Source organism: Nannospalax galili, unplaced genomic scaffold, assembly GCF_000622305.1.
Source record: "Nannospalax galili isolate Female #2095 unplaced genomic scaffold, S.galili_v1.0 scaffold139, whole genome shotgun sequence".
NCBI lineage: Eukaryota > Metazoa > Chordata > Mammalia > Rodentia > Spalacidae > Nannospalax > Nannospalax galili.
The window spans coordinates 3,027,192-3,042,772 of NW_008345884.1; the positions used below are offsets into that span (position 1 = coordinate 3,027,192).

At 40.0% G+C, this 15,581-nt stretch overlaps 1 protein-coding gene across 2 annotated transcripts in view; it reads left to right on the forward strand.

Moving 5' to 3' along the window:
- Egflam (EGF like, fibronectin type III and laminin G domains) overlaps positions 1-15,581 on the forward strand; it is a 219,008-nt gene that overhangs the window by 77,965 nt on the left and 125,462 nt on the right. For both annotated transcript variants that reach the window (XM_017800331.2, XM_029567804.1), the window contains exons 2-3: positions 4,470-4,579; positions 5,934-6,017. In XM_017800331.2, coding sequence (XP_017655820.1) covers positions 4,470-4,579; positions 5,934-6,017 — 194 coding nt within the window. The remainder of the gene's footprint in view (positions 1-4,469; positions 4,580-5,933; positions 6,018-15,581) is intronic.

The following is a 15,581-nucleotide window of genomic DNA, read 5'->3' on the forward strand; positions in this document are numbered from 1 at the left end:
TGGCCCTCTTTTTTATTTCCATTAATGTACCTTTCTTTGTTTTCTTCCTGTAGCCTCTTGGGTATACTTATTCCTTTCTTTGGCCCTTTGTGTTGCTTTGAGTGTTCTCTGTAGGGCTGGTTTGGCAGACATGAATTCTTTCAGCCTATTCGTGTCTTGAAAAGCTTTTCATTTCCCTTCAACCATGATAGATACTTTTTCTGGATAAAGTATTTGCAGTTGGCATCCATGGTCATTTAGAACTGGGAATACTTTGGTTCAGGCACTTCTGGCTTTCATGGTTTGCATTGAGATGTCAGATGTAATTCTGATGGGTTTTCCTTTAAATATAACTTGTTTTACTCTAATAGCTTTCAGTGCCCTCTCTTTGTTCTATACAGTTAATGTTTTTACTATGATATGCCATGGGGAATTTCTGGTCTGGTCATGTCTAATCGATGTTCTATGTGCTTCTTGAATCTTTATAGGTAAATCTTTCCTTAATTTAGGGAAGTTCCCTTCTATAATCCTGTTGAAGATCTGTTCAATGCCATTGGCCTGAGGTTCTTCTCCTTCCTGTATGCCTATGATGCATAGATTTGGTCTTTTCATGTTGTCCAACATTTCCTGCATATTCCACTCCTTTCTTTAATTTTACATGGTCTTTTCTTTTCTTCATAGGTAGCCCAGATCTTCAGCTTTGTCATCCAGTCTTGATATTCTGTTCTCCGCTTTCATTCATTCTGCTAATTTTACATTGTCCTTGCTTAAGGAGTCCAGATCTTCAACTTTATCATCCGGTCTTGATATTCTGTTTTTCATTTCATTCATTCTACTTGTAAGGTTTTCTCCTGTTGTTTCTGGTTGGTTTATTGAGTTTTTCAATCCCAAGCTCATTTCCATTTTTGTTTTCTTCACTATTTCTACCTCTTTTGTGAATTTACTTTTTTTTAATAGTTATTTTTTTATTTTATGTGTATGAGTATATTTCCTGCATGTGTGTAAGTGCACCTGTGTCATGCAATGCCTGAGGAGGCCAGAAGAAGACATCAGATCCCCTGGAACTGGAGTCATGGATGGTTATTAGCCACCATATGGGTGCTGGGGATCAAACCCAGGTCCTCTGCAAGAACAGTCAGTGCTCTTAAAACTGCTAAGCTATTTCTCCAGCCCCATGAATTCACTTTTCAAGTCATGAACTGAATTTGATATTTCATTAAGCTGCATATTTGTATATTCTTGGGCTACCATCACATGTTTATGACTTTCCTCTTTGAGTTCTTTGAATTTTTTGTCTGTGTTTTATTAAGTTCTTTGATCATGTTTATGATTGTTCTTTCAAATTTTTCATCCTGGGGTTACAGAGGGTGGTTCTCATTGTAGTGAAATTCTGTAAGACTAGTGGATTTTGTTGGGTTTTCATATTATTTGTGTTTCTGTGCTGCCATTTGGACATATGGATATTCTTTGTTGGTTATGTGTCCAGTAGGAACTTCTACTCTGCTTTTTGTTTAACTTAATTTTGGTTCTGTTTATATTGTTTATATAGCTTGGTTGCTTTTTGTTCAGGTATGGAAAATAAATTGGTGTGTGTTTCAGATTCTTGTAGGATAGTAGACTGGTCTGGGTGGTTAGATTAGTAAGAGGGCTGGTCTGTGTCAAACAGATCAGGAGCCAGTGGAGTCTATGCTAGAGAGTTTACTTAGTCAGGGTTAGGGAGCTAGTCCAGGGATTTGAGGCAGAGGAATTGGGGCCTGTCTGGGTCCAAGGCTGGCAGGGGACAGGGTTGGGGTGGGCAAGAGGAATGGAATAAAGACATAATAAGCAGAGTCCTGGCTGGGCAGGTCTTTCCAGGTAATCAGGAGCCAGGGAAGATGGCAATAGGGAAACCACCTGAGTTGGGACCTAGAGATCTATGGTAGAATGTTTAGCTAGTCTGTGTTAGGAAGCTAGTCCATTGATCTGAGGCAGAGAAATTGGAGCTTGCCTGCGTCCAAGGCTGGCAGGAGACCTTGGCAGTATTCTTATTCTGGATGTTGGGCATCCTAACAGGTATAGGTTGCAATTTCATTATTATTTTAAACTTCATTTCCTGATGGCACATGGTGCTGAGCATCTTTTCAAAAACTTATTTGCCATCTGATGAACTTTGATGGACTGTATATAACATAATTTTTACCTGGATTGATTTCTTTCTTTTATTTTTTTCCAGATAGAGTCTCACATAGCCCCAACTAGCCTGGAACTCACTATGTAGACCAGGCTGGCCTCAATCTCACAGAGAGCCATCTGCCTCTACCTCCTGAATGCTGAGATTAAAGACATGTACCATATTCTGTATGAAATACACAAAAATCTAATAAAAATAAATTAAAAAAAAATGAACCTGCCTAGATTGATTTCTTATAGTGAGTTTTTAAGAGTCTATTTGTTGTCTTAGTTTAGTCAGCTGCTATAACAAATTACCATAATCTGAGTGGCTTATAAACAACAGAAATTTATCTCATAGGTATAGAACCTTTAGGACATGGGACCTAACTAGAAGATACATGTTTTTGATGGCAAATCTTGAAGGATATGTCCTTCTTTGGTATGTCTAGTATAGTAAGTTCAAGATCATGTTACCAAGAGATCCAACGTCTATAAAAGCTCTCCCTGTTCTGGGAGGAGGAACAGTTGGGGGTCTCTTTTCTAAGCACATCATACTGTTTTCCTTGTCAGTGTGATGGAACACCTGCCAGAACAACTTTAGAGAAAAATGTATTGGGCCCACATTTTCCAAAGTTTTTTGTACATCATGTAAGGACATGAAGGAATTCATGGTGGCAGGAGCACATGGGTGGACTATTCACATTATGGAAGACTGAGAAGCAGGGAGCTTGGGAGGGGCACCAGAAGTAGATAAATAGCCCAGAAGCAAGAATTTGGTCCCATTTCAATAAATAGATCGTTGAATTTCTATAAGTTGCAAAGTGCTCTAATTGATAGGGTGGAAAATTCTATGTGGTAGTTAAAAAGAAAACATATAACACATATACACACACTAAAAAGGAGAAGATCAAATTTCAGAACATTCATTCACTTAAGGGATGTTTGCTGAACTCTGATTATTTCCTCATCTCTATACTGACAGGACAGACCTGGTTCCTCCTCCCATGGAGCATTATGTAAAATGGTAAATTATGGAAAATAAAGTGCCTAACAGTGGAATGATCAATATTGTTTATCATGGCATAAGCATGATGTGGAGTTTATAGTTTATAGTCATTAAAAATGGTGATTTTAATAACAGTAAATTAAGTAAAATAAGATTTAAAATTATGGACATGTACATACATGCCCATAATCACATATTATAAATAAAGCAATAACAAATTTAAATGATATGTAAAAATCATGTACATACAGAATGAAAGACCTTTTTTCAATTGTATGTGACCGAAAAGACATCTATGCAAATGCTAATGGGACTTATTTCTGAATGATAGAATTTGTGTCTGTGTTTATCTGTGTCTGTGTGTGTGTGTTCTAAATTTTGGAAATTTACATGTGTTGTTTTAGAATTACAAAATATAACATTTATAGTCATAAAAATTCTTAAAATAAATAGTCTTCATTTTTTTTGCTAGTTGCCATGATAAAATACCCTGACAAAAGCAGCTTAGAGAACAAAGGGTTTATGTTAGGTTACAGTTCAAGTTACAGTCCATCATTGCTGAGAATCAAGGCAGCAGGAACCTGAACCAGCTAGTCACATGCTATCTACAGTCAAAAAGCAGACAGCACTGAGTATAGCCTACTCAAGCTCAGCTACCTTCCTCTGCTCAGACAGCTTGGGACCTAACTCAGGGAACGGTGCCACTCATAGAGGATGGGCCTTCCCACTTCAAGTAACATCACCGAGATAACCCCCCTGCAAGCATGCCCACAAGTCAAGCTGATCTAGACACTCCTTCACTGAGGCCCTCTTCCCAGGTTATTCTACATTATGTCAACTTGAAAGTTAAAACTAATTATCACAAACAGCAAAGCATTTGAAAGTTTTAAATTTCACTTTATACTAAACCATATTTTCAAAACATTCCAATACAAGAATATGCTGACTATTTAAGCAGATACACGTATAAAACGTATGTTATGAGTAGATAAATACTGATTACCTTGTTTAACCCATTCCAAATTCTTAAGGACAAGTCATAGAGTTTGGCCTGTGTCACTGTGAACTGTGAATCTTATTTTGCTGATTCCTGAAGACTGCAGGTAATAGAAAGGAGTCGGGGTACTATTTAGGCAGATTTCTCTATCAGTGACAGGTTGGGAAGCAGTAGCCAAGTTCTAGTGAGGTCATCTAGACAGGTGTGGTATATCAGTGGATACCTGCATTAGTTTTAAGTGTACTCTCCATCTTTGAACACACACTCAAATGTGTATAAATATACTCAAGATGAGATACGTGGAGCTTCTAACACAGTCTCCTTTGTCTGGGGCAGGTAAGGTGGGGCCTCCTCTTGACATCAAGCTGGGTGCATTGAACTGTACAGCTTTCAGGATCCAGTGGAAAATGCCAAGACATTCTGGGAACCCCATCATTGGGTACATGGTGAGTACAGGGGCATGGGAGATTCTGTAGCAGATGTTTGGGGAAGGGGCTCTCCATCCCTTCCTTCCTCTCTCTGCATCTTCTGTATGGGTTAAGGATCCCTTATCTTCTTGGGATCAGAAGTGTTTTGAATTGAAAATTTTTGTTTTCAGAGTTCAGAGTATTTGCTTAATATATAACTAGACATCTTGGGGCCAGGATCCATTTCTAAACACAAAATCTAGTAATGGTTCATATATACCTTATACATGCAGATTTATATAATTTTAATGCAGTTAGTCTTTACTATGATTTATCACACGAAGTCAGGTATGGAACTGTGGTGTTTTTTGTTTTTGTTTTTTTTTAAAAAAAAAAAGCTTTTTGTGGCATATCAGCACTCAAAATATTTCAGATTTTGGATTTTGATTTTTGGATTTGAGATATTCAGTCTGTGTATGGTCTCCTTACATCAGTCCGCCCATATTAACTGCCTCATTCTCCTTCTCCTTCAGTGAAATTCGTAAGCATCTCCATTAGTCAGTTAGGATCTACACAGATCTTTCTCCATGCAGCAAAGGGAAAATATAAAGCAAATAGAATATATGGTTTCTGCTGTCTAAGTGCAAATGGCCAAATTTGGAAAACAATGCCAAGACCTAGGAAGTCATAGTGAGTTGCTGTGCCTATTGTCAGAATCTGAGTTAAAGGACTACATGGGTAAAGAAGGAAGAGGAACAGACTGTGTTCTTCCCATCATCCAACTGGATTGATTGTAGTCATCAAAGTGTTTATCTTCGAAAGTATTTTTAGAAGTAAGTCAACTTTAGAAGTCAGGACATTTCAGGTTACTGAAATCTCTGGGATATTGGGAGAGTTGACCACACCCAGCCCACATTCCTAGGTGGCACCAAGACCCCTGGGGCTGAGAATTATATTTGAGATGGAATGGGAGATGGAATGGACATCCCTTATTAAGAATCCAGTCTCACCATTCCCTGCTGTCCATGTTTCACTGAGGAAGAGTAGTCATTGGTCATGGCTGATGCCCTCTGGTCTTCTTAAATCTTCTTAAAACTATCTGAGGACTCACTATACAATGTGGGAAATGAATGCCTGGAGAGGGTCATTTTGGTCAGAAAATGAAAGGAGCTGATTTTGACTCTATCCATCCTACCTCACTAACATGGCTTTTTCTCCAAGCCTCTGCAGGCCTGGCTCTACTAGGTGCTACTGATGTTTATTCCCAGGGTCCTAACACCTGTGGGACAAGATAACACACCCCAGGATCCCACAGCTTTTGAGGGCAGTTTGAACCTCTGATCTTAGGGAAGGATTGGCTCTGTTCTCACGAGGATCTCTGCTTCTTTTCAAGGTATTTTACTCTGAAGTTGGTACGGATAAGTCCCTGCGGGAGCAGTCACATAATGTACCTGTCGGTCAAGATACCCCAATCACTGTGAGTACCTTCTTGTTAGCACCGGGGTGTTTGGCACGTTAGAGAGATGCAAATAGATTTCTGACTTGCCACATGCACTGCCATGTTTGTAATAATAGTGAGTGTGTGTTAGAATTCCCAAATGTCTCCTGTCTACACTGCTTTGGTGACATGCTAAGACATGCTATCCCTATCTCCAGAGAGGCAGGCATTTGATGAAAGGGCCCTAGTGCAAATGTTTCCATCCTGGACCCACTTCCTTCTTCCTTCTGTCCTGAGTGGCGACAGCTACTTTCAGGGGCTTTACCCTACCTCCCATTCTTTTCTTCACAGCTTAAGTCTGAGGGGTTTTTTGAAATCCAAATAAAGCTTTATAAATAAATATGACACCTGTGTGTTCCCAACTGTCTGGTGATACAATGCAAAAGAAAAATTTCAAGTGGTCTGAATTGTTTATTTTCCTTTTTCAGCTCAACACCATGTGTGGGCTCCTCTGTTTCTTTTCTGTTTCCAAGAGGGTCTCTCTCAGAGTGGATGTTTTACTTTAGGCACCTTCTGGTTCCTTTCCTTTCTCCCTCCTCCTTCCCCATTCTGTCCCTTAATCCCAGGTTGGAGCCCCTGACTGACTCCATAAAGCATTGCACTGACTCCCACAATGCTGTCATGATGGTGGTGGTGGCACTGTCACTCCTATTTAATAAGTGCCTTCTGGGTGCCGCACAGCCCAGAACCTATTTGTCATCTTCGATAAGCTGCTATTGCTTATTAAGTATCTGTCATGGCCAGGCACTGTCCCTCCTGCTTTATATTTGTTTTTCTATTTAATCTTCACAACTCTCCTATGACCTCATTCTACTGACAGGAATGCTGAGACAGAGAGGTGAAGTAAGTTGCCCAAATCATGTATTAGGAAAGAGCTAGCAACAACTGCACACCCAGGGCTGAGGTCTAAGCCCCAGCCCTGTCTCATTTTACCAAAGCTCTCATGTCCTAGAAGGGCTAGCAGTACATTTCGACTTACTTGTATTTTCTTCTCAGCCTTTAGTCTCAACTTGACTTTGCTAAAGTACTTCTTGTTAGCCTCTGAAGCCCTCAGTCCCAGCCTGTGGTTTGCTTTATCCTAAGTTGGGAGAGTGGGTTGGCTTCATTTAGGAAACTGCATTGTCCAGTAGTGACCCCATCCACTCAGCCTCCTGTCCTACAAGGCTTATTGCTCTACCCCAAACAGAGACCCTGCCTGGCACAGGGAACCTAGGCTTCAAATGGGACTCTGTGAAGCCACACCATGGCAGACAGAACAGAAGGCTGGGAAGGAAGACACTGGCCTTCTGGAACTGTCCCTCATATTTGCAGGTTGGAATTTTGGCCAAAGTCACTTAGTGTGTCTAAACCTCAGCTTTGTCTCATGGAAGGAATATAACAATCAGACTGCAGTAAAAATAAACAAAACTTTGTAGAAGCCTCTCATAAATGTAAAATGCCAGTAGACATTAGTTAACATACCTGATGAGTCTCAGGTTGAAAATACTCCATTACTTACATCTAAGCAAAAGGCATCTGTCAATTTCTAGTGCTCCGTCATCTTGCTGATGTCAGCAACTGGCATGGTGACTTCTATGTGTCCACCATAAGATAGCATATAAGCCCTGTTTGGCGACAGCATTCTGTCTTGGGGCAGGTCTATAATCTCAGCTACACAGGAAGCTGAGGCAGGAGAATATCAGTTCAAAGCCTGCCTGGGGGTGAGACAGAGCGAGTTCAAGACCAACCTGAGTAATTTATTGATACCCTGTTTTGAAAAAAATGAATAAAGAAAATTTTATAAGAGGTAAAAGAAAAAAGAGAGTTGAGGCTGCAACTCAGTGGTGGAACTTAAATCCCAATACCACAAAACAAAACTTATGTTCAGTCTGATAAACAGAGAACAGTATATAAATAATTATTGAAGCATACAAGACCAGATGTCATTACCATTGCCATTTAATAGAAAGATTTGAAGAAAGGAAGATAAGTGTGGGAAGAAGTAAGGAGGTAGATCTTGGGGTTAGAAATTGAAATATAGAACTTTCTAGAAAGTCAGATTCAAAGGAGGAATATCCCAATGGAAGGAAATGGTTTGACCTTTAGGAATGAGCATATGTGTGTGTACATGTGGCTGATGCCTGTATGTTGGGTCAGGGTGAAGACATTTGTCCAATATACAGAATGGAGAGACAAATCGATGACTATTATATCTGTGCTTCCCAAACTATGTGTTAGGGTCTTCAGGAAGCTTACAAGGGCACTATGGAATATTTTAAAACTTTCAGACTGGCACAATGGCTCAGTGAGTAAAGGCATTTGCTGCACAAGCCTGGTGACCTGAGTTTGATACCCAGAAGACCATGTAAAGGTGGAAGGAGAAAACTGACTTCACAAAGTTGTCCTCTAACGTATGCATCATGCACACACAGATACATGCCCAAAAACAATAATAATAATGAACTTTCAAGAAAAACAGCAACATCTCTGTGAATTAATATTAAGAAGTTGTTTGGGGGCTGGAGAGATGGCTCAGTGGTTAAGAACACTGACTGTTCTTGCAGAAGACCCAGATTCGAATCCCAGCACCTACATGGCAGCTAACAACTGTCCATAACTCCAGTTCCAGGGGATCCGACAGTTTCTTCTGTCCTCCGCGGGCATTGCACAACATGGATGCACTTACCTACATGCAGGCAATGCATGTAGGTAAAATTAAATAAAATATTTTTTTAAAGTTGTTTGGATATAACTATGTAATATAAAATTGTTTCTAATAAATTAAGCATGCCACAAACAGGAAGTATGGGAATCTCTGTAGCTCATTGTATCCTATAGCATATAGGATGCTATATAGGATGGATGTTTTAAGAATTAAGTGAGGCCTTGGGTGTACAGCGCTCAGCACAGCTGCATGGATAACAACTGCACAAGTGGTTGAAAGGATTCACATTGCAAAGGAACACATTTGCCTCCCACTATACCTATGGGCAGGTGCTCTGTGGCTTTAGTTTGGTCCTGAAAATTTTTTCTCACTCTTTATGTCTTTTCTGATTTCCTTTCTTTCTCCCTCTATAGCAACCACCTGATCATTAGGCAATTTTTAAAGTGTGTTTGAAGAAAGTTAAACATCTAGCCCAACCCAGAGTCCAGGAAGGGAAGAACCTCTTCCCTGAGATGATTATTTTTCTGCATGCCCCTCATTCCGAATAAGGCCACTGGAGATATCTAGTTATAGAATTGACAGGTTGATTAAAAACATTTTTTTAAAGATCTCTATGAGTTTGAGGCCAGCCTGGTCTACATGGTGAGTTCCAGGCCAGCTGGGGCTACAGGAAGACCCTGTCTCTTAAAGACAAAAAAAATTTTTAATTGAATGTTTATGAATTTCATATAATACATCTTGATCATATTTAGACCCCCTCTCCTATCCTTACCCCCTCATAGCCCCCCACCAGATTTCATGCATTCTGTCATATATGTTAAGGCTTATTATGTTTGTGTTCCTCAGTGTGAGTTCATTCACTGGAGCCTGGTCAACCTATTTGGAGTCACTCCCTTAAAGGAAATCAGCTCTCTCTCCACCAGAAGTCATTGTTTGCCAATAATTCCTCAGCTAAGGTTGGGACTTCTTACCTATTTCCCCACTTTTATTCTAGGCTTTTGACTGGTTTGAGCTTGCATGAGTTTTGTGTGTGTTGTCAGTATTGCTGTAAGTTCATATGAGCAAGTTCCCAGCTGCCTGGAAAACTCTGCTTCCTTGTGATCATCCACCATCCCTGGCTTTGACAGTCTTTCTACCCCTTTTCTGCAATGGTCCCTGTGCCCTGGTGGCAAAGGTTTGACATAGGTGTCCTACCCAGGAGCACACACTTTGCAGTCTCTTATTCTCTACTCTTTGGCCAGTTGTGGTTCTCTCAGTTAATCACCCTCTGTTGTGTGAGGAAGCTTTTCTGGTGAGCTGCATTATTACTCTTTCTATATCCTGTTCTGCTATGTTCCCTGAGCCTTAGGTATAGAGGTTACATTGTAGATGTGTCACTTGAAGCTGAACTTCTCACAGAAACTTATTCTCTGCATTTGATCAGTTGTAGAGCTCTGTAATAGTCTCCATATGTTGCAGAAAGGAGTTTTTTGATGAGTGGTGACAAGCACACTTGTCTGTTAATATAAGGACACATATTCAGAGTACAGTAAGAAATTACATTGGTCTAGGGATGTGACAAAAACAAGTTTTTTTTCCTTTTTTTTTTCCCTCTAGGATCTGTGACCCCTCCACCATGTATATTTGGCTGGCTATGTTTACAGTACCTTACATGAATCCCCTCCCATTGAGCTGGCCTTATGTCCAATTAGACAGTTGTTGATTACCCCCAGGATAAGAGTAAGACTGAAAATATAGAGATAGGTTGCTTGGCCTGCCATTGTTGTGTTTCTTTAGGCTACAACTGGATTGGACCACTGATTAGTTTTCTCCCTTGGCAGTTTGCATAGTATCCTCTGATACCATGAGAGCTAGTCTTCATGGAGGGGCTTTCAGGTCAATTCAGCTTGATTTCTCCAAGACCTGTGTCTAAAGTACATCCTGTACTCAGCAATAGGGTCTTACTTTCAAGTTCGTGGAGGCAGTCAAGGGCTGTGGCAATAGTCTTTGTAGTTTTGAGAGTCTCTTGGACTACCCTGACCAATAACTCAAAGGGAGGTTTCTCCTGGCAGGTAGATTTTTAATCATTTAAGAAGGAGATACTTTTATCTTTGTGCCTTCTGCTTTGTCTAACATGGTAAAGAAAGGCTAAGAGAAGCATCTTTAAAGGTTGAAGTCATTTAAACCCCGTTCTCAGAATAAGTGAGGCTGACTGAAAAAAGAGAGAAAGTATTTAAAAGTGAACAGCATTTCTAGGGAAAGTCTTCCCTCTCTAACCTCTCTTGTCCTTACTTTCTCTAACTGTCCCAGAGTGTCCTTGAAATGAAAAAGGGCCCATCACCAAAAAGAAGGTTGAGTTGCCAGGCACAGTGATGAATGTTTTTAATCCCAGCACTGGGGAGGCAGAGGCAGGGAGAATCTCTGTGAAATGGAGGTCACCTGTTCTACATAGCAAGTTCCAGCACAGCTAGGGCTACATAGTGATGCTCTGTCTTAAAAATAAAATTCGTATGATTTTTGAGATTGAATGCTAAGTAAGAGACTGTGTTGACAAATGGTTAGTCTGATTTAAATGATAAATTAAAAAAGGGAAACAAAACAAAGATAATTTGACCAAAAATAACATGTTGGTAATGTGCAATTCCCATGAGTTGTTTGATCATCTTCCTTCTAGAGGCTTCTGATTGGGTTAGCATTTTGCACCCACTTTATTTTTTACCTCAGAAAGATGACTTTCAGATTCCATCCTAGAAAATAAAACAATAAAATAAAGCAAGACAATTTGATAATATTGTTTTAAAGTTAGAAATAGAAAATACTGTTTAGACTAGTGGTTTCCACACATTTTGGTCATGTACCACCAGTTAAAAACTTTTGAACTTGCACCAATACATGTTATTTACGTATTCACAAATTATACATGTAGTACTATACTAATTTATTATGTACATAACCTTAAGAGGAGATAAAACAGAAATAGTCCTGGTTTCTTCTGCTAGCTCAGTAGATTGTGTTGCTTACCTTTCAAATTTGATGATTTGACTGACCTGCAACACTGATTCTGTTTGAGTCATATCTCAGCTTAGAGAGAGAAAACTTAAGAATCAGAAGATATAGTATAGTTCCCACACTATTACCTGAGCAAGAGTGACCTTGGGCAAGGCCACTGAGCTCCTCAGAATCTCTTTGGCATAAAATGAAGGTAAGTCTGGATAGACTAGCTATGCTTCCTGACTGGAGATACCTTGACTACTAGGACGCATGTAGAAACATGTGTAAGTATTTTAGTGGGCAAACACCAAGGATGCTAACACTCCTGTACCACTCAGGAGAGATCCACACAAGGAGGACTTTTAGCTCCAGGTTCCCTTCCATCTCATTGTTCTTATATCATCTTAAAGATTTTTTTATTTTATTATTACTTATTTTTTATTATTATTATTATTGTGTGTGTGTGTGTATCTTTGGCACTTTCCATTGGATGACATTAAGTATTTTTAGTGGCTTTAAAGGCAAAAGAGTCATAATTATGATTTATAGTGGAACTGTAAAGTTGAATCCACTCTTACTAGCTGCCTATAATGTTCCTTTAAGAAGAATTGAAGGACACTGGTGTGAAACCATTGGTTCAGTGATGCTAAGTGGCATCCCCATGGCCACACAGGTCTTTGGGCAGCAAAAGCTGTGTCTCCTAGCTCCTAGATTAACACTGTACTCAGTTCCTGCCTCTTCTCAGTGTGTTCATCATAACAGTGAATAAGACAACCTCTAGCTTCATTTTTAAAACTGATCTACATTTCTAGCAGTAGGAGGAAAGAGTAGAGTGTAAAGGCATAGGGGTAAGATCCAAAGTCAGGGTCATAGACTTAATAGCCATCCAACACAGTTTCATCAGTGCAGCACCAAAAGTGTCTAGAGAATAGTCCTTTCTTGGGGGAGGGGGGCACAGCTCCTACATGGTCCCAGGCTAGTTTTATAGCTTGGGTCATATATTAACCAGGATAGGGATTCTAGCAAGTGCTTTCTTTCTCCCATGACTCTCTGATATGACCTGTTTAGAACTCTGGTGGTTTCCCTGAGTTCCAGACTCCTTCCATCCCATTGTTCTGCCAACCCTTTGTGCCCTTGTCCCCATGGTCCAAAATGACTCACTGGTATAGCCACATCATAGCCAATAAACAAATTTTTAAAAGGGAAAGGGGGGCTGGAAATATGGCTCAGCAGTTAAGAGCACTGGCTGCTCTTGCAGAGGACCCAGGTTCTGTTCCCAGCACCCACATGGTGGCTAACAACTAGCTGTAACTCCAGTTCCAGAGTTTGACACCCTCTTTTGACCTCTGCAGGCACTGCATGACAGATGTGGACTTAACACACATGCAGACAATGCACTCATACACATAAAAAATAAAATTAATAGATAAAATATTTTTAAAAATAGAATTAAAAGGAACAAACACCTCTTCTTTCTAGGGGTAGCTTAGAAGTTGGCCTCCATAATTTCATTTATATTTTGTTGGAAAGAATTTAGTCATGTGACACACCCGAGGAGAGGAAGCTGGGTGTCTCTGGCGTGGTCCAACAGAAAAACAGGAATTCTCTTATGAGCAAGGAGTGAATGAACACACGAAGAAATCGACTCATCAGATCAGACTGTGAATGGAGGGAGTGCTAGGGCAGTGGATAGAAAAAAACAGTTGAACTTTGAACAAGCAGGGTCTAGCCTTAGAACTTGTCCAACAACCAGGAGATTGGACAGGTTAAGTCATGAAATGTTTTATAATGGAAGCTAGACCCACTGTTGCTTGGGACAGCTGCATGCTGTCTGGATCCAATTTCAGCATCTATAAAATAGGGGTAATAGTACTGACCTCTCGGCCATTGTAAGAATTAAATGAGGTAATGGTATGCCAAAGCCTTAAATTCCAAAATGCTTCCTAAATGTATCTGGCTAATAGCATCATGACTTGCAAGCGTGCTCTTATGGCAGTCTATGAAGAGGGCAGGAGTCCTCAGGAACAGCTCACTTGGTTCAGCTTTTTCCTGGGCTCCGTGAAGTAAATGACTTGCCCTTCAAAATCTCCTACAGATGTAAATTCACTGATCTTTTGCTAGATATTCCTGGTGTTGGGAAGGCAAAGGATGCAACTTTTGGAAGGGATTTTGTATTTCAGAAAAGAATGACAAAAACCAGGGTTATTTGGCACCACCCAACCTTGCCAAAAAATAAAATGAAGAAGAGGTGTGGAGGGAGGGGCGAGACTGCGGGATGCACTCTGGCTTCTGCGTCAAGGAAGCAGCTTCTCAACATCTTGTATAGAAATGACACTCAAGAAAGATAAACACCTTGGCTTGTTTTCAGACTTCTACAAAGCAACAAAACACAGAAATACACTTTTTTATTTGGAGAAGAGCGTATTCAACATTTTCTGCAGTTTGATACAAGGCTGAAGTAGTAGTTGTGATATATAAAGACAGAGGTATAAAGATTTGTAGCATTGTGTGGTGTTTTATTTTAAAATTCCTGGAGTTTTCACAATTGCAGTATTTTGAGGAATTCCATTTTGGAGAAGAGATGTCAGGGCAAGAAATGATAGTTAATCATTGAATCTACCTCTCTCTTCATGGCTCCAAATTCTCAGGACTCTTGACCTTCTCACTGTTAGGCCAACTTGCTAACATGTCAGCACAGGAAATGGCCAACTGGAAACAGCTGGCCACTGCCTGTCCCAAGCAGAGGGTAACACTAATCTTCCATGTCTAATAAACAGTTTAAGTGCTTGCTAGTCTATAGTGATTTTTTTTTGTTTTCATTTCTGATATACTTACATTTCTGATAAATAAACTTCCATGTTACAGTCAAATAATAATCTTGTCTTCAGTATTTATAAATATTTCTTGTTCATTATAGGTATCATCCAGTTAGATTTTGGGCCTTGGAGCCAAACCGAGTAGGATTTAAATCCCAACTTTGTCACTAAGCATATGTTCCTGAGCAAAATGAATTAAGTAAGAGAAAGTGAACAAATACATGTTATTCTGGGGACAGAGAACACATCCATAAATGATAAGTAATGGTATCCAGATTTGATATTGGCTCATGGCAACATTTACCCTAATCTATGAAATAATGTCACTTCCTCCCACATTCATATGTTATGATGACTTCTCAAGTGAAAAGATCCTATATTGAGTTGGTTTGAAAGTATTTCTGATATATGGGATAAACCTGGAGTGGCAGTTGGCAGAACAGTGAAGAATTCTCAGGCCCAGCCACTCCCTCCAGAGTCTGGACTTCTCAACCTGACCTAAATGTGGGGATAGAAGACAGAGTTAGGATTCATGGATGCAAGGAAGTAAAGTAGGAGAAGGCACTGTGGACACAGGCGTGGTGTTCAGCAGAAACCCTTGTGAAGGTCTGTGTAGGATAGAGGTGGGAAGAGGAGGCAAAGGTGAAGACTGAAAACCTTCTTGACTGCTAAAACAGTGACCCAGACAAGGAGACGGGCCCCTACAGCAGAAATGGAAGGAAGCAGCTCTGAGAGCATGCAGAGTGGTGGTCAATAGAAATCAGTCCTGTCTTTGGAGTTGCTGACTCTGGAGCCTGAGGCAAGGATGGTGCCTTAGCCTGCTTTGTGCTGCTAGAACAGAACATCGCGGGTAATTTATAAAGAAGAGAAATTTATTTGGCTCATATTTTAAGGCTGAGTGTTCAAGGGCATAACAGTCACATCTGCTCAGCATCTGGCGAGAGTGTCATGCTGTGGCATTGTCTCATTCTGGAAGGTGAAAGAGCAAGAGAGTTGGGGGGGAGCTCATTTCCCTTTACACTTTTTTTTTTTTTTTTTTTTTTTTTTTTTTTAAAAAAAAAAAAAAAAAAAAAAAGAGGACGATAAATCTTTCACTGTGATATATCAAAATAA